General features: G+C 43.3%; 1 protein-coding gene across 5 annotated transcripts in view; it reads left to right on the top strand.

Moving 5' to 3' along the window:
- The window catches only part of LOC112560247 (cGMP-dependent 3',5'-cyclic phosphodiesterase-like), a 93,808-nt gene that overhangs the window by 30,516 nt on the left and 37,528 nt on the right, over positions 1-25,764 (top strand). For 2 of the 5 annotated variants that reach the window (XM_025231944.1, XM_025231939.1), the window contains 4 exons: positions 18,157-18,246; positions 21,953-22,038; positions 22,478-22,578; positions 25,169-25,224. In XM_025231944.1, the coding sequence (XP_025087729.1) occupies positions 18,157-18,246; positions 21,953-22,038; positions 22,478-22,578; positions 25,169-25,224 (333 nt within the window). Of the gene's footprint in view, positions 1-3,540; positions 5,405-16,496; positions 16,750-18,156; positions 18,247-21,952; positions 22,039-22,477; positions 22,579-25,168; positions 25,225-25,764 lie in introns of those variants that run through there. The other 3 variants (XM_025231945.1, XM_025231943.1, XM_025231942.1) reach the window with 3 other exon arrangements.

The following is a 25,764-nucleotide window of genomic DNA, read 5'->3' as shown; positions in this document are numbered from 1 at the left end:
ATTTCTCTGCATTGCTTTTACCGTGGAAGGATAATGTTGCCGGATGACTGCCAGCGCAAGACGCATTAGCGGGCGAGAGGAATTAGTTCGCCAAAAGGTCTGGCGTGTCGACACCTTGCTTTCTTGTTCATTGTTGCTACCTTGTATTCGTCCCTTTCTTCTCTCTAACTCTTTAAATCGTCAAGCGAGAGCGATTTCACTCATCTCTGACTCGGAGGACTGAGATGAAAGAAAGACGGAAAAATAGAGAACGCATAAAATGTCTTTCAATCATTTTTTTCTGGTGATCAGCCAGTTTCAGTGGCCAGCTTTTCTAACTTTTTGTGGGGGAGAGAGGTGAAGGTAGATGTATTATGTAAGACATATTGTGCTATGCGATATAAAATGTAATACAGACGTGAGAATGAACGCTTGGTTCTGGAAGTATATTTCTGTGCTGGTTCACACTGCTAGGCAGTTCTAGTCCTATTGTATATTTATGTGCAGGGGAGGAAAGGAGGGGATAGGTCAGAACCTCCCCCCCCCTCACTCACATTTAGAAATATCTACAGGTGAATGCATAACTATGAGTCTTCCCATCAAGGCCAGATCATATATTCCAAGTCGTCGCCACAGGTTGTAAAAGTGTGTCACGACGGTTGAATACGCTGACTCAACTAGCGACGCACAATACGCTTGTGACGGGGCAACGCCGCCAGTGACGTCAGATCCCGCCTCCTGACGCGTGGGGGCGCCAGACGTGTGTGTGGGGGGGGGGAGGGGTCCAGACTGTACTTCGCCTACCTTTGAGGCCAGGCGTATCGAATGACAGAAAGATGGGGATTGGGCAACAAGAGAGTGACGCAAGCAGAGAGTTCTTCTCTCCCCTGCCGAGGCCGCCAGGTGGACCAACAACACCCGGAGGCGTGTTACCCTCTCGCGTTCAGTTTTAGCGAAACTCGACACAAGTTAAACTTTAAAATAAAGTGCATTTGTGACAAGTTATTTACAAGGATTGCAGTGGTTTACTGAGTTTATGTATTCGTTCTGCAGTCATTACCTCCGCCTCTTTCGCTGATACCGGCTTCCTCGTCGTCTTCGACGGTTGAGACAATAAGTTAGAGGCCCATTGACAAAGTCTGCTGTGTGGTGTAGACACCACTGGGATCCCAAAAGTCTTTTATTTCATCGATGTGTTTGCAGGCCATGTCTTTGCTCATAGTTTCTGTGGATCGGAGGTCCTACAGGAAGCAGGTCACTATCATTAGGGTCAAGCCTCAGGGGCACTCTGGGGACTCTCTTATATGGCTGAATTTTTACGAGGTAAAACGTGTGTACTTTGACATCTGTGGTGCCGGATAGTCATATATATGTATATCTTTTGTTTCGAACATAATGAAAATATCCATTTTTATATGCTAGGCTTCATATGGCAATGTGAATTAAGATTTAACTATTGAAACTGCAATGAATGTACCTTGCTGTATTCCGGCGATTTCCTCCCGAGCTTTTACTGTGTGTCGCCTGCTGCTTGCAAAGTCGACAGTAAGACGGTTGTAAAAATAAAATGGCGAAATGCATCCCACACAGACATGTAGACCAGACCTATCGTAGCTGAATAAGTCGAAGGAACCATTGTTGTTCTGTTGGTAATTGTTGTTGAAGTAGGCGACGACTAAGTAGTAGTGAAAGTAGCAGAGCTTTGAACTGCATGGGAATGACAGTTATTTTACCTGTCCCGTGCCGAATATATCACAATAAAATCAAAGTTATTTTTCCTGACGCCGTATCGAGCGTATTACAACGAGAAAGAAAGATTTATTTTAGTTGTGACAGTAAGAATATATTACATTCAACATAAAAGATTTATTGTAGGTGTAAACGTGTAAAATATTAAATGGAAGTGAAAGAGTTATTTTGGGTGTAACCGTACCAAGCATACCCAGATCTTGCAGTACTTTCAGGAAGCACTTTAGTCCCTTTCCATGTAACAGTAGTCATTACATTACTTACCGCAAATTTATTTATTAATGACGATAGAATTTTTTAAAAGCATCGAGGTATGAGTGTACAGAAGTAATTAACTTATATCTCCGTTAAATATTAGGGTTCTGTTTTCATTTCCTTTTTTCGTCCTCATGCTTAAATACACATCGTAAGTAACACACACAAACAATCTCCACAATGCCACCTCTCTCCTGTCTGTGTGCCGACCTCTCTTGACCAAGTCACGGTTTGACAGGTTCCCCGGTTGTGTGATCTTCCCTCTAATTGGATAAACAGCCGCGGCGTCACGCACAATTGACCTTTCAAGCCCCGCGGGACTCCTCGAGCGTGAATGGACTTGCAGCTGATTGGCTGTAACCACACAGCACGTTCTGTCGCAAGAGGGCGCCAGGACTGGCAGCACGTGATCAGCGTCATCTCATCCTGACTTCCGGTGCTGGCCTTGCAGTATGCGGACTGCACTTCATCCTCCTCCGTGTGTGACTCGTCGTGACTGCCAGCTCGCAGTGTTTAGATGTTGTTTATGACAACAGTCGGCGCGAGACACGCGACGCACGTGCAGGTCTTTGGACTGCATGCACTCGAGATAATTTCCTGTCAGAAACAAATGTTGGGGTTTACTTTTGCTTGGTTAGTTATGTTTCTTCTGTATTTTATTTATAAGAGAAACTTTCGCACAACAAGTGCAGTGCTGATCTTGCACTTCACAGTCCGCTTCAACAGAACATTTTCCTACTTTGTTTGTGGATCTGGACCTTAATGTGCAGGTTCAGAAACATGGCTTAGTGGTGGGAGAAATTATCGAACTGTTTATCTAAGACTACTTCATCTAAGGAGATAAAAACTTCGACATCTTTATTGAGCAAAGGTTTGTTTCAAGGAGGAAATTATACACAAAACAACATCCACAATATTTATAATAAGCACTACAGAGGGAGGAGAGAGAGAGAGGAGAGAACACATGGACCTGAAAAATGAATGCAGAAATTCAAAGTAAAAGCATGTTGACTAATGGGGGGGTTGGTGTGTGTAGCGTGGTGTGTACTTGAATGTGCGTGTACTGACAGCTGACCGTCCCGTGTGGGTTTCCACTAACATAGACAAGCAAGTAAGAAGACATTACTCTGTGATTTTGTTTATCTCTTTTTTTTTTTTTAAAGGGTTTTAGACGATGTCCCTAGCCTCGTTTCCGAACTTCAAAAAAAAATGCTTTGGGGAAAACTTTACGCGAAGAGCTGCAAGATGTCCTGGGTTGTAGAAACTCTTTGCTCAGAAGAGTCTTTGTTTAATTAAGTTCTCCATCCGATGTTGTTGCCGGGTTAATGCGCACTGTTAGTGTTCTGATTGGTTGTCTACGCTGTCTACAGGCTGTCCCTCACTGTCATTGGCTACTGTTGTGGGTTGTGGCCATACTGCACCCGCAGGAGCCCCTCTTAAGACCATTTTGTTGATCTCCACGTGGGAACCTTTCCACTGGCAGCAAACATTTAGCGAATGGGCTGGGAATAGTTGGAGTTGTTGTTTTTTTTAAGGTGGCAGTGCAGTTCCCTGATAAAGTCTATTTTTCAAATGTATTCATCGCGTGTTCAGTCACCTGCTTTTCTTCCCCCTTCCCAGAGAGAATCACTCGTCAGTGTTTTCTCCCGTTGCAAACAGCCTGTATTGACGAGTCCAGTTGTCGGAATATCGATGAAGTCACTGCCGCCTGCACCCTTCCCTTCCCATTCCACTCCCACCCCTATCCTGGAAGCCCAGAGAAGCGAAGGATGGAGGGGCGCCGCTCGCAGGCCGACCAACCGACCGACCGACCGACCGACCGACCGACCGCTGCCGCCGGCGGATCTTGGTGACCCGTGCACGCAACGCTGAGCGTCGTCAGTCGATAAACTTCCTCTCAGCCTCCCTCATCCACATCCCGGAGTCCGTTGCGAGTGGTTCCGATGGGTCTCGGAGAGGCGGCAGTCGGAGTCTGTCTTTCGTCGTCGTCATCTTCATCGCAGGTCTTCTTCTTCCACCATCTCTCGGGGTGGAAAGGAGTGGGGTGTAGAGGAGTCTTGTCGTAAAGCCAAGCTCCCGTTTCTTTTTGATATTATTCATCCACCTCTTCGCCGGTCTGCTTTGCTGACGCACGCGCAAGTCGTGGACCCCTTGGGCCAAGTTCTTGCGGGCTTCTGACGTGGGGGTTGGTTGGTGCGTGCGTGTGTGTCACGAGCGCGCGCGAGAGAGAGGGCGAGCTGGCTGCTAGGTTCTCCCTGGGCGTCGTAAAAAGACTGGCGGGGCTTTGAGCGCCATCCCAAACAGGACGTTAATTGTGCGAAGGCCGCGGATGAGCTGTCGGAGAGGCGGCGCTGGCAAGCGCGCACACGCACGCGCACACACACACTCACACACCACTCACACATTCACACACGCGCGCTGCACGGCCTGGCGACGAGCGACATGTTGCGTGCAGCGTGACGCAGTCGGCCGTGAACTGTGGACGGAGGTTTATGTGTGAACGGGAGTTGAACAGTTTCGCGGCGGGCGAGGTTCACTTGTGAATGGGAGTAAACAGTTCGATGTGGACTAAGTTCATGTATGTAAAGGAATATAAACAGTTCGCCGAGGACGTCTCCCCATCCCCCAGAAAAAGGAGAAAACATTTCCTAACTTGCTTCAGGCTTTCCCACCTCGGACGAGGTTGCGGCTGTCGTATCCGTGAGATGGTTTAGCGGTCCAGCTTGCATTTAAAGTCTGAGGGATTTGAAATCCAGCTTGACGAGTTGCACGCGCAGACTGTTAGGAGGAGTTGTTCGTGTGAAGTGTAATTTTCTTGTTGAATTCAACGGCAGCAGGTGCGCACTCAAGCTGCTTTTTGGTAAGACTGTTATCACCAGTCACATCTTCAACATCCACAGAGCTTCGATGCACGTGCTGGTCTGCTCCCTGCATCCATCCCACTACCTCCGCTCAAGCATACGTCATCAAATTAGGTGTAGGCTGATCGATTACACTTAAGAGGATCTTCAGTGTCCACTCTGACGTAAGCGGCGCCAGTCCACTGGAAGTAGGTAGGTGTCGCCACAAAAGTACATTCGTGACGACACTCGGCATCAGCCCTGTACACCCCGTCCCGACCTTCTCTGCACTTCCGTGCTGCTGCTGCTGCTGCTGTGTCAGTGGTGCATGTGTCAGGGAATGTGTCACGAAGGAGCTGCATCGATAAAGTGGAGAGAGCGAGAGATACACCGCTCAGCCAAGGATATCGGGAGCGATACATCCACTAACCGTCGGTGCTGCGCTTGATGGCCACGAGCTTTCTCTGGCTGCTGTACACCGACATCGACTTGGCCACGGGTACACCTCGGGAACATCTTGTGTCGTGTTCACAGCCTGTTGATCATCTGTAGCCGTCGCCATGGATATCGCGATGGTGTCGGTAAGTAAACATTTTAATCCACTAACATCTTGCTCTCAAGAATAATTTTTAAAAATGGTTGGAGTTGTTCTTTCGGCCGTCGTCAGCGCCTTCATATTGATCGCCATCTTTACTTTTTTCTTTCTACCCTGGATGTGACCGACAGACCTCAAGGGTACAGACAAGGTTGCGGCCGGCGGGCCGACTTCCAGAGTACCACCTCACTGCATTTCTTAGTTTACCAGAACACCGTCTGACCGAGTGCACAAGAAATAACCTCTGACCCCTGCTGCAAGAAGACCGAAGTTGGTCGTCCTATTCACTTCACGCTCATGCATATAAAATGACTTCCCTTGTGGCATCTGGGCTCTGTGATTAAATATTTAACTCCTGCTGAAACCGTCTTTGAAAATCTGATGCCGAGAGTAGGATATCATCCCTCGGCGTGAGAGGTAGCGGCGTACAACGATGCCACATCTGCTTAGAACCCCGGAAGTCGGGGGTCAGGATGATAACGCTCAGCTGAATGATAAGCCTGTGTAAGTATGCGCCTCATACCACTGACCAGCAAGACTGACAGAGACAACAGTGCTGAGGCAACAGAGTACGACTTCAACTGAATGTTACAGTTAGACATAGATGCGCTTTCAGAAACAGTGCTCGGGCAAACACCGTGCCTTCCATTTTTAAGCAGATCTGGAAGATGCAGGACCGAATGAACGGTTAAAAGCTCTTCTTAACGGACAAATATCGGCTAACTTTTGACCGAGTTTAGCAATATTTTCTATGATGGTGACAGAAAAGCTGTCTTTACCAAATTTAGTCAAAAGTTTATCCATATTTATCCGGTTAAGAATGATCTGGAAGAAGAACAAGAATTATTGTTTTACGCCGAGCCAGCAACTAAAGTTTTATGACAGCAAAATAGTAAACAGGTGCCACGTGCAGAGAAAGAAGAACATGCCCGAGACGAGATCTGAACCTGTCACAACCAGTCCTGACTGTATTGGCGACAGGTTCTAACCGCTGCTCCACCGGGCCGAATTTTTTTATCATTTCACGCAGAAAGGTCAGTGTTAGGTCAACATTTCTAAGACTGATCAAGGAGGCGCACCTGGGCCTGGAGTGTGGTCCATGTGTGACTGTTGCTAGGTCCAGGAAACACGGGTACCACCCTGCTTGCCATCGCCAGCACGGCCGGCTGTAATCACGCTCCGATTAGCGTCCACGCGAGACTTTAGCCAGGCTGAGTGCAGTGTGTAGACAAGTCTCATTAAAAATGTAAAACACCAGTAATTGCCAACGGCGCTGACAGGGTCAGTGTTGAAGAGGGTCTGACTACCTGCCTAGCCTTATCAGCCGCTTGAGGAGGAGTGCAGCGCTGGGTTCAAGACTGCGCAGAACTCGGTCGGGTTGGTGGTGGTGGAGGCGTTGGTGGAGGTGGTGGTGTGGTGGTGGAGGAGGAGGCGGAGGATGACATACTACTGGTAATGAGTGGAGAAGCATTTGCGTTTGTCAACATCCATCTTAGATTTTGACCCCTTCTGAAGTATGTTCGTAACTGAGTACCCGACCTCCACGCTACTCAGCACTACAGCCTGTTAACACGCCATCAATCATCAATTTTCATCTCGATGTGGACTTTATGATGATCTATTGCCCAGTGCTAGCTAGAGATTGTATTTTTTGTCGTTGAAAAAAAAAACCCCAAAGTCTAAAGAGTGAACTCTTTCTTTTTGACAGTCTTTTCCTTCTTTTCCCAGATCGAAAATAAATGTATGAAACCTTCTCACCTGCTTACTGACACGGACTAATTAAGTTCACTGTCTTTTCTCTCATCTGTCTTCTTCGTTGGCATTCTCATTCAAACTGTCTAAGGAATCAATGTTTTAAGTTCACAGCCAGTCTGCATTTGTAGAGAATAAACATTTGAACACAATGCGCAAAACTAGCATTTGTTCAAACTGTAGTCTCCGGGTTTTGTTGTTATTTATCCTAGGCAATATCTTAGAATAGAAGAAAGAAGCAATAATACGGGTCTGCATTGCAGGCTTCATGTTTATTTTATTCCAGACTATTGTTCTCTCCGAGCAACAGATTCTGGGAGATGAAAGTAGGGAGGGAAGAGTGGAACTGGTCCACAAGAGCAGCATTTATATTCACGCCTATTAGCCTGGCAGCTGTGGCCAGACAGTACCACGACGTGGGCCTACCGCCATTATTTATTTAATCAACTCACGCTGAGCGAAATCGATGGCGAACCGAATGTTTGGCCATAAAGCGTGGTCGTTATGACGGTGTGACGCGCTCTCTTTGGCCGGAAATGACCTAGAGCTGACCGACCGACCGACCTCAGTCCGGTCAGAGGCGTGACCTTAGTCGCACAAACAGCTTCCCCTCCCAACTCCCACTCCCAGTACTGAAATCCCACTACACCTTCTAGACATTGTCCACTTAGATTGCAGACCTGTTGAGGGTTGAGTGAATACTACTCTTTAAACAAAATTAAAAATGTCCAGTCCATAATGAGTCCACACTTTCCATACTGAGAATCAGCTTAAAAACATCCACTCAGAGAACTCGACAGTAGGCGGCTACAATAATTTCCTTTCGCGAAAAGTTTCCAAAGTTAGTCCCTTGGCTGCGTCCATTATTGCATTATCACTTTTTTATTTAGAGGATTTCTAATTTATTTTCAGTGCATTTTAACTAGATTTTTTTCTCCCAAAATGCTCCACGCCTCTGCGTGCGCTGAGTGCTAGAGGACACGCCTACCTGTCGGAGTGGGTGTGTGGTTAGAGTCCCCCCTTCCCACGGCGGGCGGTTACCCTGTGTTGGATGACCCAGCGGTTGGCAGCGCTTAACATGTCAAAGAGAGCGAGTTAATTTTCTCCTATTTTTTCACCCTTTGTTTCTATTTTTATTTTTTGTTGTTGTGTGGATTGGTTTTCCGTTCTAAATTAAGGAGAAGTTACCACTGCCAACAGCTGAGGCCGTATTCATGAAGTGGGAGTAAGTTGTTCCGGGTAAATCAAGGGCAAGTGTTTTGTCTCCGTAGCTAGGAAGCGGGGTGCAGACTCCCCGGATGCTTCCCTAAGTCCGAGACCGTAGTTATTGAGCAAGAGGAAAGATTGCCTAGAATAAAGTAACATGAAGTAATACCCGCGAGGTCTGGACAGTCCGTGGTAACTATGGAGAAGAGAGTTGTGTCCTTGATTCCCTCAGTTTTTACCCGGGGGACGACTTACTTCGCTCCACGAATAAGGCTTCAGATCCCTTCATCCATCTAGGGATCCGTCTATTCACCCCTTACATCTGTCTGTCTATCGTAAAAGTGTAGGAAGCGAAAGCACAGTGCATGCGACTTTTTTTTTTAACCAAAGGAATATGTCTCCTAACCAAAGTCGACTAATCGTTCTTTCTTTTTCTGAGATTTTCTGTTTCTTCGGCATCTGTGAAAACTATTTCCTTAAAAAAAGATTTCTTTGTGTCTTTATGTCAAATCTGTCGTGCAGGTGTGAGGCGCCGAGAGCTGGTCGAGAACTTTCCTTTCTTGTGAGCACACCGCCCACCTTGTTCCATACCCGACGCCATTTGCAGAGCACGACTTCCATACTCTTGGCAGTTCTTGCTGAATGGCTCGAGTAACACTAGCTTCACAGCCTTTTTTTTTTTTCATTATGTGAGTTAGGTTTGTGAGGTTCTTTTTGTCAAGAATTTGACCCCCAGAGTCTTGGAAACATGCGAGGACAAAGTTGCCGTCTTTGAACGGTCGCTGGCTTGAAGAATGGCAATTGATTTCGGTGGATAATACAGAGCTCTTTTACACCTGTCCTTTGATCTCGTAGGCTTTGCAAAAATGTTTGCACTTAGCTTAGCACATTCTTCATTTGACACGCGCTCTGTTCAGGGTAACCAGCAAGCCTACCCGTATCAGCTGAGTGTTTTCCGCATGTTCTTTAAAGTAGGCTTGTACGGGTAGCACAAGAGGGTTGTAATGTTAGCAGCAGCAGTAAACGCCATTACAGAAGCTGAGGAAAACAGAAACTTGTATTTAGCTGTTTATATGTAAGTGAATGAACATGCTGTCTTGAACGTTTGTTTTACCAGCCTACAGAGGATGTATCCGCACCCGTTTCCCCACCCCACCCTGGCCTTTTCCTCGCCCCTACAAGCACTTGGTTCACCTGCCTTGAAAGTTCTGTCAGTGTGGTCTGCAGAGGTTACTGCAGCTCTCGGTGGTAGGGAGGGTGGAGAAGAGGGTTGGACAATCTGGGTACAGCTTCTGTCTGTTTGTATAATGATTGATTAGTGTCACGTGGGAGTGGCTCCACATGGGGGTGATTTCGTTGTTTTCAGCTGCTCGGAGGGATGATGGTGCTGGTGCAGGTCCCGCACCGTGGAAGTTCACAATTTCTGTTCTGTGTTGTTCATCTGTTCGTGCGGAGGTTCCGGCAAGTCCAGCAGGATATTCGCAGAAGACTTGCTGCCTCGTGGTGCATCTCTTTCAAACAAGTTGTTTAGCACCTGTACCTCTGTATCATCATCGTCGTCGTTATTATTACTGCTTTTGTTTATTACTGATTTTTGTGATTGGCACTTCTTGTACGTGTACAAAATTGTTCATCCTTACCAAACCGCCACCCTACACGCGTACCCATCGACCCCGGTGGGTTTGCCCAAGCTGAAGTATTGCACAGTTAACGATCGGTCGTCAGACTGGGCTGTGGACATAATTGTCCTCCATTTCCGCTTCCTGTTGGGCGCCCACAGTTATCCCCCCAACAGACAAGTCCCGGGTCATCACAGTGCTGATTGCCACCACAGCGTTTGGCGCGACATCAATCTCTCTCTCAGCTTTTTTGCCGATCAGTAAACGATTGTTGTCGGAGGAATTCCTTTCATCCCTACTTGTGCCGCGAAGTACGGATTTCATATTTTCCCATTGCTGATCATTTCGCCATTCCTTCTGTAATCCCGTGCTTCAGCCTTAAAAGATTTAAAAAAAAATAATGTGTTACTTGGTCTTCGTGATGCCTGAAAAGATTAGCTAAAGGGAAGAGAAGGAGAGAGAGCATTGGTGAATCACACAAAATCGATGAAATAGATAAGACGCAAGAAGACAGGATTACAGCATGAAATGGAGGTATTCCACCCTGCGTTACAACTAAGGATAGCTTTGTCAGGGATATTAATGGAGCAAATTCAGGATGAATATCCATTCCATCTAAATCAGTCTTTATTTGTGTGTGTGTCATGGACAGGCACACGTACCACTCGCATGCACACGCCTACACTTAGTACAGACGATCCTGAGCATCGGGTCTTGTAGGGACGACCTCCGAGTCTGCTGCTTTCTATTGATTCCACAGCTCCGTCGAGCAGTTTCGGTAAGATTACATCGATATTCTGAAACAGAGCAGAGGGGGTTGAAAGGGCTGGCAATCGAACGCAAGTCAACCATATTTTGCAGATGACCTCGAAGAAACGTCTTCCCTCGTTTGGAAGAGCAGACCCTCGGTGATGGACTTCGTGATTTTGCATGAATTTGAGTTTTCCCCACCATTAAAGCATTCCATGGATTTAAACAGAGTGGCATAGGGAGAATCTATATCTGTCTTTAGGTGAGTGAGTGGCAAGGGGTTGGGGATGGAGAGGCAGGAAGGAGATCATTTGTCATTTATTTACTGATTCACAAACCGCCGTCCGCCGTGCGAGCCGAGAGCCGTGATCTTACCAAACTACTTCATCCGCCATCTTTGACCTTTCCGATGTCGCTGTGTTGTCTGGTGAATGACGTGGGTGCTGAATGGTCAGGATACAGTATCCTGTTTGTAAATATCGTGTTTGAAGCAGTATCGCAACGGCTGCTGAACTTACTGTCCTGAACGATTTTGAAAATATTTATCTGTTACTGGCGAGAACGCCTTCAATGTACATTGCACTCCTTCATAGGTTATTAACTATAAATTTAAAAAAATTAAAAATTAAAAAGCCAGTTCATATCTATTTTGTATGGTGCACTGAGGGTGCTCCGTTTTAGCTCTGTATAAATAAAAAAAATCAACATGTCATTGCTCCTTGTGTGTATTAAGTGGACCATTGCCTGCTGATGAAGACTTTACTTCAATGAAGTAGAGAGCCGAACATTGAACTTCCCGGAATGAGAATTACCCTGCACTCGACACTGGTTCATCATCATTAGCGAAACTCAATCGCAGGCTTGGGTGAGGGACCTTCTGTTAATTCCACTCGAGCTGCTATGTAAACGGCCCGCCCTTGAACGCCCTCCATCCCCATCCATCATTGTTAGCTCACCGGAAGCAGTCAGCATCGGGGTTGGAGTGGCTCACCCACCTGAGGCAGGATCATCTACAAGCCCTGCATAAACTGTGAGCTCTCGGGACTCCCCATGAAGAACCAGCTAGCTCCTTTCACTGTACCCAGGTAGACATGTCCTCTCATTGCACACAGGTACCCTTCTGTTTGTCTAACTGCAAAGAAGTACCCTGCTGTTTGTCCTCTAAACGCTCAACAGTACCCTGTTATCTATCCTCTAACTACACAAAAGTACCCTGCTATCTATCCTCTAGGTCCACAGAGGAACCATGATGGCTTCTAACTGCGTCACTTGCTCCTCTGTCAGTCGTTTCATCAATGGACACGTGTAGCTACACGTTTGTCTTCGTAATTTGAATGGATTCGTGCGTGCGTGTTCGTGTCTGCGTGCGCACAACCTATTCAATGGAGATGATTATCTCACCAGAAAGACGATTCCACTTGCAGCAGACCATGGAGGCTCTCGACTGTAGGGTGCACACTAAAGATCTTATCAGACTGAAGAGCAATACAAATGTCAATGGCCAGGCAGCTGATCGACAGGAAGGTGAAAAAAAAAAGGTCTTCACTGTGTAGTCCGGCGACTTTGTGTTTACTGGGACACACAGCTCTGAAGCCCTTAATCAACTGGACAAACATTGGACGAAAATGTGTCCAAGTCTGGCAAAGTTTTTATTTAACTGTCGTAATCCAGTATTCGATCGTCCATATCTGTCCTCAGCTTCACTCTTGCTACACAGAAGCGACATACACTTTTTTGTGTGTCTGTGAAAATTGAAGACAAATATTTATCTGCAAGCTATTTCAGTGAAAAGTTTTCAATTTTGTTGGGTTTTTAAAAATATTTTAATGGAAGTGGCTGTTAAAAGCGGTTGATTTCTACGTTGCGTGGTTGCAGTTTGTGTGTAGCAGGTACCCGCGTTACTTTTATTCGTCTGGCTGTTACATGAACGGAACTGGGAGAAAACATTGCTGTTTGTTATTTGTTTTTCGAATTGGATTCTGTGACAGTGTGATAACAAAGTTGAGTGGCCTCGGGCATGTGTCCAAGAACCAGCTTGCGAATTTAACTCTCTCAGGCCTTAAACCTATTTAGATAATCAGTTTTATAGAAAGGCAGTGCACGGCACAATTTAATTTAAAAAAAAAAACTAACATTAAAATAAGATAAAACAAGATCTTTCTTCCCCACCACATTTTTTTCTTACATGCTTGTGCACCGCGTGTAAATGGCACAGGAGAGTTTGTGAAAAAAAAAAAGTTTTTAAATTTTGCTTGTTTAGAACAGTTTTAGAAACATGTTGTGCAGCGAACGTAGTTGTGGCGCGAGGGGAAAGTTGCACGAGGTCAAAGTGGAAGAAAACAAAGGCAAACATTGCTTTATGTTCATTGACCTTAGGGCATCTTTGGCATTCTACAGCTTGGGGAGCAAGACTAGTGGTTTCTCCCTGCTGCTGTCACCTACACTGCCTTTACCTTCCCCAGTTAATTTAGTAAACCTGTTTGGCTCTTGTTTACCGCATGTTTGGCTCTTGTTTACCGCATGTTTGCTGTTTGATTCTCCGTTCTAAAATTTTCTGTCCGTTTTCGGGTTTTTTTTTTTTTCAACATGGCTGTCAACGCTGTTTTGCAGTCTTGACTGAACATCATACAATTCTCTTAACTGTTCAGATGATTGTTTGTGAATTATATTCTCGCTATCTGTTTTATTTTCATCGCAAACTTCGAGTCCGTTTGTTGTTTGGAGGCAGAAAATATTTGGCCGCTTGCTTTGGAATTTGAAGACGGTGACTAGTGTCGCTTTAAAACCTCATCGTGGATTGTTGTTGGTAATGGTACATACAATGTTTATCACAATTACAGTGAGTTGGCACGAACCTTCTTTTGTAAATTAGGTCGGTGTGTGTTGGTAGGAAACATTTGCCGAGCCTCAGGCAGTATCTGCGTTTCTGGCATCATGACGGTGTATCACGAGTACGAAATTAAAATAAAACCAATTGCTGGTCAGTCTGTTGCTAAAGTAATGTCCATTCACACACACTGGGCGCACGCATGCAGACACGCACACATGCACATCACTCGCGCACGCGCGCACACGTATTCGCCACAAACACGCGCGCATGCGCACCCACACTCGCAATAAAGTATTAATTCAATTCACGCGCGCGCGTACATACACAGAGAGATTGATAGAATAACGACTCTGATTCATTGGCATTCCCTGCAGCAGAGACTTTTCTGCGCTCGCAGGTGATTTCGTGTCCCATTGTGTCTCTGTCTCGCTTTGCAACCCTATTGACGCACGTCTCTGTCTCGTCATAGTGAGTGGCGATCACTTGACATCACCGGGACTTGGGGGTCACCCAGCAGGCAGACGAAGAGTGGCACTAAATCATCTCGTCCACGAACAATGTGCAGACAAGTAGTCTTCTCTTCAGTTGATGTTAACAGCTCTAGAACGTTCTCCTCAACGTCAATGATTGTGAGGGTGTGCGGGAGGATTGGGATGTGGGGGGAGGGATAGTTGAAGTCGCTTATTTAATCATTTTATTGCAGTTGGGAACCACATTTTGTGATGAAACATCAGCATCATGCAAACAGTTTGGTTTTGCAAGCCTAGAGAAAGTGTGTGTGTGTGTGGGAGAGAGAGACCATTTGCAAGACGGTGAGTTTATAATTATGTTCATCACCCTTCAGTCCCATCCTTCTATCCCAGTGATTTCCTAGCTACCCTCATGGTAGGCTTACATTCCATGTAAAAGATGCAGCACTCTAGCCCCGCCGCTCTGCGTGAACCGGACGAAAGAATAACGAACCCTTGTGCTCTCAGTTGTCTAACCTGCGCCTGTTTGTGTCTAAAGGATCTTTGTTCCACTAGAATTTCCACAATAGAAATGTCAAACTACGAGGTAATGTAACGCCCCTCCCTTTCCCCAATTTCCTCTCCTCTGCGTCCTTAGGGAGGTGCAGCTGTCATCTGACCTCCGATAGTAGCCCAAGGGAACTCTGCAGGAGGCCGTACCTATGATCGGCCAGACGAAAGAGAGACCTTGCTGGACTATCTACCGAACTGCAAAGTGTTTGCCTAGATGAACCTGTTTTTCCTTCTGTCAGAATACATACCTTCCAGCAGGTTTTTACTGTCGCTCCGTGCAGTTGTTTTGCGTTAGGGGTGAGCAACGGGATCCACATCGCTGGCATCCAAGGAGTGAGGTCACCGTGTTGTTATTTGGAGTGCTCTCTTACTCGAGCCGTGTAAATCCATTTACACTAATTACTTCCATCCAACATTAGGTTAATTAATACATTTACACCAAACAAGATTAACTTTTTCATTTCTGTTTTAATGTAGGACATAGGCTTGAATTTGATGTAAGTTGCGGACCTTTGAAGAAAACAAGCTGACATAACTAGTTTTGGCGAAAGCTAAGAACAGGATGATTACAGTTACAATTACATGTTCCCTACATATTTTCCGCTACATTTCAGTATCTAAAGTCCTTCGGGACTTCCGTTGTTTCGAGGATGTTCGTGTGTGTTTAGGCCAGGCATAACATTCTGCAGCACAAATACTGAATCTGTGGGACATGATGTTTTGGAAATTGCGTTTAGAGATGATGAGGTGGCTACTTGTGGGTGTGTGTTTAATGCAGCACACGGCTGAATGGACATCTTGGTCAAGCGCATCCAACTCGTTCCCAAGTGACGAAATGCCATATACATGTATAAGGGTTTTGTGTTAAAAATTGACAATAATTTGCTTTGGCTGGCGGATGACCTGCTTTCGGTGAGAGGTTTATGACAATATCGCCGGCAACGATTGTGAGAATGAGAGGTCAACACCTGAGACTGCAGGACATTCCCACAGTTTGCGTGTGCAAATCAACTGCCTTGCACACACATTGCAGTTGCTACACAGCATGGGGGTTTAGAAGAGGCCGGGATGAGATCCAGGACACAACCAATATATTGTTTGTCGTGTGGGTCAAGCAGGCTTTCCCTGTGCACAGCTTATTTAATTAGAAACACATTGCAGTAGTCTGTACATTTAGCTAAGAATAGTTTCAGTTTCTGTTAGGATTCGAAAACCTAATGTCGATCAATTCTTTTAGAAACGGACTGGCGTTGCTTTCTGGAAGTAATTGCGGTGTGCACGTGTATGCGACACTTGTATCACGCATTCAAGACACTTTCCTCAAATCCTAGAGACATTAAAAATATCGATCAAGATCCGGAGATTCGTCAAAACCCAGAACCATAGCATGATGACAATGTTGAAATTCTATGAGAGAGTGGACATCGCATCGATGAGTAATGTGGTTATGACTTCAAAGTCGGCTAGCTAATATATTGTGAATAGCAACGACACAGTTTTTGATCGTGTCTTCTCGTCTGTAGTTAGTCATTCTGCGCAATTTTTAATTGACACTTATTAGCTGCTCGATTTTGTTATTGGCGTGACATCATGCTGCGAGAGTTGGGGGCTGGGCGATCCCACCCGAATCGATCATCACACACGTCAGCTCGACCATAAGTGATATAGATGTTTAGACCACATCCAGAGCCGTTTTGACCACTGGTAAGCAAAAAATGCAAGTTGCATGCTCAAGTTAATTATCAATAAAGCGAGATGGATATCATGACACACAGACATGTCACTTTTTATTCAATTTCATCAATAAAGCGAGATGGACATCATTACACATAGACACGTCCTTGTTGTTCGTGGTCGAGTGGACGCGTGACGTGGTCGCAGAGTAGCGTCCCTGGAAAATGGAGGGCGCTGTGTGGTGTGCAGACGGTTGGTGTCGATGCCTCCAGTGGCGCGGTGCATTCGAATCAAGCATTCGACACCGGAGAGAATGGCGATAATTTTAACCCACACAATCATCGCTGCATTATATTATGTTAGAAATCGTTTCGTTTTAATTTAAAACAGTAGAATGCATTCAAAAATTCGGGCGATTGGTAACAGTGAGGAAAGGAAGCCGTCGGGTACAGACGTCCAGGTAGCTGCTTGTTTATTGGTACGAAAATATGGACAGGGTTATTCAAAATGATGTTAGCACTTAAAGGGTAGAACCATTTATTCACAAAACAGACGTCATGTGTGCTGGACGGTCTCGGCCTGTTCGCTATCATGTTCAGCGAGCAACAGTACCATTTAAAGTCCTGACACATTCCAGGGAATAGATGAAATGCAGACCATAGTAGTGACAACATAGTTTTGACAAACCCAGTCTTAAATCTTCCGGATATTCTTTACCTGTTTTTAGAATTGCTTTTATGGATGTGTTTGTATGAAAGTATTTACAGTCTGAAGTTCAGAGTATATGTTCCTTTTTACTCATAGGGGTAAAAATAACAATAATTGGTTTTTAAAAAATTGTCCCTTAAATTGTGGATAATATGTGTATATTGTTGACCACATTCATTTAAGCAGCAACATGTCACTCAGTCTGCATTCACAGATTTGCAAGGCACATAGAAGCACTCACCACACACTGACATAAGTTCTTAAGGACACCATGACATATACCCTGAAACCAGGGGTAAAATTTAATCCTATTCCGGACCCTAAACCTATCCCTTTCCAGTCTATAAAGAGTGTCATAATGTTGTATACCATATCTGTTTACTAAAGCTGTACCAAGATATATATATATATCATATTGATGACTTTACTGTCATCAGTTTTGTTGGTGTTGGGAGGGTAATGTATCAAGTAAGCTTTATTGCTTAGATTTTGTGTTTTGTTCTATAATTAACATATCATTTGACATAATTGACTTGTGTTGTACATCAGTTTAAGAATAACGTGTGTCTACATGCTCACTTACCTACAAACTTGCTTCATACTTGTACCCACCCTATCCACTTTTTAAAATACATATACATATGCACCTTCCTACACATGTGACATGCAGATTTGTACTTGCAATTTTTAAAACTGCTTTATACATGGATAAATTCCTGTCTTCTGGGTGCACAGCACTGGTTCATCATCACTGGATATCTTGCAAAGCCAGCAGTTTACATTAGGATGCAAACCAAAGTAAAGATATTTCATAGGAAGAACTGATCACTTTTGCAAATTATATACTTTGTTAGCAGAAATTAGCCATATATTGCAGTTGCCACCTCTCTTTTGTGTTTGTTCTGTTCTTATATTTATGGGTATTTTCTGGCATAGAATTCATCAACATAGCTGTAACTGGTCTTTTAAAAGCCTCATACCTCCTTAATTATTCTTCGCTATAGAAGATTTTTTGTTGTTGTTCTTATGGCCCATTGCCCCAAACCATTCTTGATTGCAATGCATGATCCCACCATTCATTTAACAAAATAAAAGCATGCATTCAAGCAAGTTATTTCATATTCATATATATATATAAACATTACATCCAGGATGGTCTTTCTTATTTCTGTTTCAGGATGTCTTCATGCCAATTTTAGATGCAACAAATTTGACAGAGCTGCGAAACGCTGCTTGTGATACACTGAAGCATTGTCTTCCAAATGTGGTAAGTTGAGAGATGAGAAAGGGCAAATCACTTACCTGCTCAGAGTGATGGGAGGCAAAGGGTATTTCTTATGGCAGATGCTTACAAACATGTCTGCATAGGCTATCATCCTATCATGTTCATTTAATTAACTGGAGAAGAACAAATGCATTTATGTTTTGGACAATTATACTGTTGGTGTAGTAAGAGAAAACTTTAGAAGAGAACTAAGTATATAAATGTTACTTTTATTGTACTACTTTTAGGGTGCCAATCATGCCTACTATGACCATTAACATAAGCATTACGACATGAGTAGACAACATCAGTATTTAGCATTCAGTAAGTCAGTCCATTTACTGACCATCCAACCAACCTATAGGCTGTAATACCTTGTCTGGTGTGGTCATGACAGGGTTGAGAGGTTAAGGTGAATATAACAATGAAGACATTTGCAGCTCATTACAGTTTTAGGATTGACATAGTATTGCTTGAAGTTTTGCCACATTGGTAATTTTTTATCAGTTTGAGGTCCTGGGTCAGATCTTGTCTTGGGCATGCTGTTCTTTCTCTGCATGTTTACAGGCTGGCTGCTTTGCTGTCATATAGACTTAGTCACTGGCTTTGCATAAAACACCAATTTCCCTTCTTTTCAGCTTGAGCAGAATAGTCTGCAAAACACTTGTTTTCACAGGTTGTTATTATATGATTCTTGACTACGTTAAATGTTGAAGGCCTGCACAGAATGGATATGCTGCTAATCATATTTCAGAGCCAAGGAACTCAAATGTTTAGTTTGAAAGGGTTTGGAAATATGGATATTGTTTTCCCATTACCTAAAAGAAAAAAAACCTGCAATGAAACACATTGTTTTCCTTGGCTTTTTCTCTTTTTAATAAGAGAAGAATAAGAATATTTTATATTTATTACTGGATAAATGATGTTAACTTACAATTTTGGATACTTTTAAAAATCATTTTCTTGATGTAGGCAAATATAATTTTAGACATTTGCAACTTGACAGAAAAATGTGTAGGCACTTCATTCCTAAGACAAGACAGCATTTGCCAGAGAAAGCAGCAGCAGCAGCAGTGTGTTCAGTATTAACTAGTATCCTGTGGTGGTCATGCTGTCCCTATGCAACAACTAATGTTGGTCACAGCAATAGGAAAGTACCAGGCTAATGGCTCAAATTAAAGGTGACTTACGAATGTCAGTTTAATCTGCTACTTACTGGGACCAGTTAGACCAGTTACAAAGAGGGAAATGTCACATAGCCTACTCAAAATGTTAGCAAATGACATGGAGCATTTGTTTAAGGAAGGTTTCTGCATGTTGATGTTAAATTTGATGTTAAAAAGGGGTAAGGTGATAGAAACCACATTTTTCTTTCAGCCAGCATTTTGTGAAGGGCAATGCCCATCTCTTCTTCTCCTTCCCCAAACCCTTTATGAAGTCAGCTACCCATTCCCATGGGTCCATTTTAAGGGGAATGGGTGGGTGGGACCATGCCTCTATGTTTGTAACACCAGTACTCTAACCAATCGGCTATACACTTTCTGTTGGACATGCATACAAATGGCTGCAGAAGCATTACAGAGAAAGAGGTGGCATCATTGTTTTACAGTTCACAATAGATGAATCCGTCAGAAGGAAACAGAGCAGATCCAATAGCAGAAAGGCAAAGTTGGCATAACTGACAGAAAGTAACATGACTGAAAGCATAGAAACAATAGCCAAAGCTCAGGTCTTCACATACAAAATTAAATGAGAGGAATGATCCAGGCTGCAAATATTCCTGTCCACATCACGCCAAGTCATAGAACGGATCTAAAAGTACACTTTTCTTGAACTGTACAAGTTTCTTGAGTCCTTAACCCCCCAACCATCTCACGTGACTATTTTCCTGATGTCATCCATGCTGTTTTCCTAATATTATGTTTGACTGTCCTTGTTCACAGTTTCTTCAGCGTTGTATGCTTTGCTACTTTTCAGAAAATGTCATTCCCATGGTCACCTTTTTTGATGCATTTTTCATATCCAAGAACAAAAATATTTTTGCAGCAGATATATCTGAATTAGAAGCTACAGATTTAGATTCTTTTGAAATCAGCTCGGTTGACCATCCTCCAGTCTCACAAAGCTCTTATTGGGTGTTCCTGGAGAAAACAAATACCCTTAAATTTTCTACCTGACAGGTAGAAGAGATGCTGAACAATAAAATCATCAAGCCCTCTGAGTCTTAAATGGAGTTCTCCTCAGACCTGTAGTCTTTGTTAAGAATGGTACAAATTAGTTTTGCTGTTGACTATAGGATGCTAAATGCATTAACAAAGCCATTAAACTCCCCTCTTCTACATCTAGGTGATGCACTCAACATGCTGAAGTCAACCTCATGCTTTTCTGTGATAGATCTCATGTTGGGTTTCTGGCAAATAAAGATGTATCCTAACTCAAGGATAACACAGCAATCATCTGTCACAGAAGTGTTTTCTCCTTTAAAAAGTTGCCTTTTGGCTTGCACAGTGCTCCCCTCCAGTTCTAGTCTGTTGTGGAAAGTGCCATAAGAAGCATTAACTTCTAAGTGTGTGCTAATCTAGTCAAGATGTATTCTCCTTACTGTTTGTGCATGGGTGAGCCATCCACCACTGTCCTGATCACTGTGAAAACAATCTTAAAACCAGACCTTTTTCTGCTCTTTGAGGCCTGCTACCATTACATGCTTAAAAAAATATTTTTTAGACCAGCATCAGTTATTATGTGTGTTTTTTCTTTTTATTAAAGCACTTTGAGCCCACCTTTAATGGTGGGGAAAAGTTCTATACGAATGAACATTTTTTTTTTAATCTTGTTTTGTGGGGAAGAAGGTAATTGTTCCTGGCAGTGGTGAATGGCAAGAGCATCTGAATCCTTAAAAGATACAAACAAGCTCAAAAAGCACATTCTCCTTATTGAAAAAGTGTTACCCTTACACTTAATATCACCGTGTCTGCTAAATGTAGCTATCATGCTTCCAAAACTTCCCTTTCCAAATTTTTTTACTTTTTGGTTGATAGTCTCATTAATCCATCCCAGTAGTTCACTTTGAAAAAAAAATGTTTGTGTGTGTGTTTAAGTGTGTATTTGGGCATGATCACTGCAGCTGGTTTAATAGTTTTAATTTATGAATACCTGACCATTGCCCTGAAACAGTTACATGTCTGTTAGGAACCACTCATTCTTTCATGCAGATTTCGATGTAGATGCAGACAAAAAGTTGAGACTGTTCATTTGTTGAGAAAGTCTGAATAGAGAGACAGTATCACAGTTAATGTGACTATCATAGTTAGTGAGACAATATCCTTGGTTAGGGAGACGGTGTCACAGTTAGTGAGACAGCATCATAATGCTCCTCACAGGAGACACCAGTTAGAAGCAAATACAGTTTCTTGGGCTAGGAAATAATATATGAAGTACATTAAAATATTGGTATAACATGGAGTGAAACAATGTAGGTGTATACTTTTTAATATTTTTTTCATATCATGAAGTTAATATTAATCTGTATAATTCTGTTAAATTGATAACTTGATTCAATCTGCATGGTAATGTGCCATCATCAAAGTTTTGGAGTTGTCACTTACATCACAGACATGCTTATTGTGTTTAGCATTTAGCCTTAGTACATGAAGTATGCAACTCGTGGCTGTGTTCTTCATTAAAAAAAATTTGCTTTTGTTGTGAACAGGAGCGCGCCCATGTGTTCTTGACCAATCCCGAAAACCAACAGGTAGAAGCAGATGGAATAATTTTGCCAAAGCGTGGCTTTGCATGGTGAGTTGAGAGCACAGAGTGAGTGTTCACTGAGACTGAGTGGGATTAGAATTGTGTTTGATCAAGGCTTTGTGTTCAGCCTACAACATGAGCTCAGCATATTTAACCTTCATTGCAAGTAGCTAACTGATCCCAGCTGAAAGCCAGTCTGTTTTGGTGAGGAACGTTAACAAAAAAACTGTTATTCTTCTCATGCACACATGAATGGTTACAGTATGGTGCAACATTTTAAGCTGGATGGTTTGGGCTTCTCTAGCACACGTGAGCTCAGCAACACTATGGTTTGGGCTGCTGAAATTTGGGTGCACTCTGAAGTGCTGTCTAGTGGTTGTATCTTGGTGATCTGCTGTTGCTTTTTAAATTTCATGATGTATAAGCAGAAGACATGCACATTTGGTAAACTCAGCTCTGTTGATTGGTGTGTTTGCTTTGCCCACAGGGATGCTTTTCGCCAAAAGTCAAGACAGCTTTGTTCTGTTCCCTTTGATCCAGACCCCTTCATAGATCTTCTAGCTCTGCACTCAACAGATGTTCAGAAAGGTGAGGATCTTGCCATCCTAAAATTCTTGTGACTCCCACAATTTTGAACAGAACACCATTATGTACTCACTAAGACTGAAACACCGTCTTGTTTGGTTAAATTTGTGTTATTTTCTATGTTATCAAGAAAACAAAAAAAGAAAAAAAATTACTGAATTTGATCCCAACTTTCTTGGCTTTTCTGTAGATTTATACAAAATATTGTTATACCTGATCTCAAAATTGTGAGGGTTTTTTCTAACGCTCTTCATTTCTTGCTCCTCATTACACATGGACTAAAACATCCAATTGCCCACCTCTGAACACCAAGTTGGAGTTTCTTCAGGACTTGAGCCTACATGGGTAACCTGATTTATTTGGGAAGGCAAAAGCCAGTGGAAGGACTCCACATTCCATTTTCTGTCACTTAGGTAGGTGAACCAGTTACAGTTCAGTACATCCCCTCCACCCATGACCAAGAAAATGATGGTGCTGATGAGGAGGAAACGGATTATTCATTTCTGCTTCAAATCTGTGCTTTGTGATTACACGAGGTGATCACTGACCAGTGGCACACACCGCGTTCTGTGCTGCCCAACTGGCAGGTATTAAAGGAGATTGAATTGCAGTCCATGTAGTATTATTTGTCTCAGAGTTACTGACCCTGTGGCATATCTGGGGTCACAGACATGGCTAATCTCAAGGGGTAAGCTACCTGGTATTTAATGACAGCAACAGTGGGAGGAGAGCAGTTCATGCTCTTTCTTATGTTTTTTTAAAGGGAATTCAGTATGGCTCTTAAAATAAGAAATGAATGGAGTGGTGTTGGTGATGAGGCTGACCTAATGGATTTGACTAATAAGAGAGGGTGGCTGGGGGAGGTATACTGTGGGACCCAGTTTACTTGCCACCCATAAGCAACATCCTGACCCTCAGCTGCTGCCATCTTCTGCCGAGGATATACAGTTGTGGGGTTTCCTTCATATTCTCTCACACTGGCCTGCCACAACCCAGCTGCTCTCTTATTTCTTATATCATTTTCCTGAGATATATGCACACAAAAACAGACATAATTCTTAGTTGAGGCCAGGGGAGCACTCTATATTCAACCCAGCCACTTGACACACACACAGAACACTTAACTGAGGCCAGGGGAGCACTCTAGAGTTTGCAGATCTGATAGTTTAGCGCTTGACATGAACATCAGTTGTGATTGCCAGAGCAAGCAAATAATGAACTGACTGGAAGGAGATGCTCAGCCATGTAAAGATTATTGCAAGCAAGGAAGTGGCATCAGAATTAATCACAAAGAATGTGGCGAGGATTTGTCTTCACATGCAAATCATATAAATAGAGGCAGAGAAAGAGAATGTGTATCTCTCCTCACATCCACACTGTTGGTTTGATCCATATCAAAGTTAACAGGAATATTCATTTCAATTATGATAAGGTTGTCTGTTTGTTGGGTGTGGATTTGCTCCAGAGTAATTTTTTTAAATGTTTATTTCCTATGATCTAAGATGCTGCTGCTGGCTCCAGATGAAATAATACTTCACAAAAGAAATTAGGATATGTGCTTTTTATTCAGAGCAAACATGGACTGTGGTAATATGAGAGAATATTCTATGAGACCTAAAGACAGTGAGCTGTGGGTCCAGCAGGGAGGAAGGGAGCAATTAACAGCAGAGAGAGGGAAAGAGGCAGCAGGGAAATAGAGAGAAGGGGGATAAGCAAGCAAGTGACAAAGAGAGAGAGAGATGAATAGGGAGCAAGCAAGACAGGACACCACCATTTTTATCATTTCATTCAAAACATCAAGCCCCTTTGCCAAACAATATGGGTTGCCTTGGTCATGAACACGTAGGCATTGAGCCCTTGCCAGTCCTCTCATCGAAGAAAGCCTTTGCCCATTGATGTGTATTAGCTGTAAGGGTTCACTCCCTTAGCCTTTATCTTCCCGAAGATTACCCAAAAGGCAGTGGGAACAGTTGCTCTTGGCAGTGACATCTGTTGCTTCCTTCCACCGTGTCAGCTGAGAACACGGAGAGCATGTTTGACCCCATGGTACAAAGGCAGAAAATGAACGCATCATCTACCCCATGGCTTCTCAAGCTACCGTAACTAGAGATTGGGATTTAAGCATGAGAAAACAAGCCAAGATTTTGTCTACTGTTTACAGTTCCTCCTTCCCACTCCCACTTTCTGCTAGACATCCAGTCACACAGCAAGATCTATTGTAGCTGATGTAACTGTATGCATTACAATTTGCTGGGTTTTGTTTTAAACAGATGCTGAGAGGTAACATTTTACTGAGTACAATAATTTCAAATGCTAATCAAATTATCAGATTTTTTTTTGTTTCATAGGAGGAAGCAATGGTTGTTTTTCTCAATACATTCCCCACCTTCCACTAAAAAACATATTTGTGATTTGCCATCAAGACATGATGGAAAGCTGCAGATGGACAGGCAAAGAGAAAACATTCACTCTCTATTCTCTCTCCCTTCCCTCAACACCTGACACTTATGTGCACTCGCACACACACACACACAAGCATGTATACAAGTACACATAAAAAATATTCAGTCATGACATGAATATTTCTTTGCAGTTCTTCTAGCACCAGTTCCAGCCAGAAGAAAAGACTCAAACATAGGCATTATTGTGGTAAGTTTCCTTCACTTCTTTGATGTGTTTGTCTATTTACAACTAAGTGTGAACATAGATACAAGTGTATCACAAAGACACCTGCATGTGGGTTGTAGGGGGAAAGAGGTGTTGGGAAAGTTAAAATTCTATGTATTTTTGTTGTGAGCAGAGGGTGCCTGTCTACCAGAGTTAGTCTTTGTTTCTAAATGCAAGGTTTCCTGCGCTCATTATCCACACTCTTTCTGCATGCTATCTTGCTCCCCTCGTTATATCACTTTATTTTTTTAGCATTCCTATGAAGCTTCATCATCCGCAGATGATGCATTGTTATTTTTCCTCATCCTTATCTCCTTGTTTTCTAGTCTCCATGTCACTTTCTTTGCTTCCCCCTCCCCCTCCCATAAAAAAAGAGCAGAGCTGACAGCAAGTGTATGTTGAAAGGTGTAATCAGCTTTTTCGAAAAACATTAATTGGATCAGCTGTTTGCCCTATTTTCACCTAATGAACTGTGAAACACGATAACTTTATTGCTGATAGTGAAAATTTTAAAATCTAGAG

This window comes from Pomacea canaliculata, linkage group LG3 (assembly GCF_003073045.1).
Source record: "Pomacea canaliculata isolate SZHN2017 linkage group LG3, ASM307304v1, whole genome shotgun sequence".
Lineage (NCBI taxonomy): Eukaryota > Metazoa > Mollusca > Gastropoda > Architaenioglossa > Ampullariidae > Pomacea > Pomacea canaliculata.
Note: the sequence above shows the minus strand (reverse complement) of the source record. Positions and strands in the feature narration are given on the sequence as shown.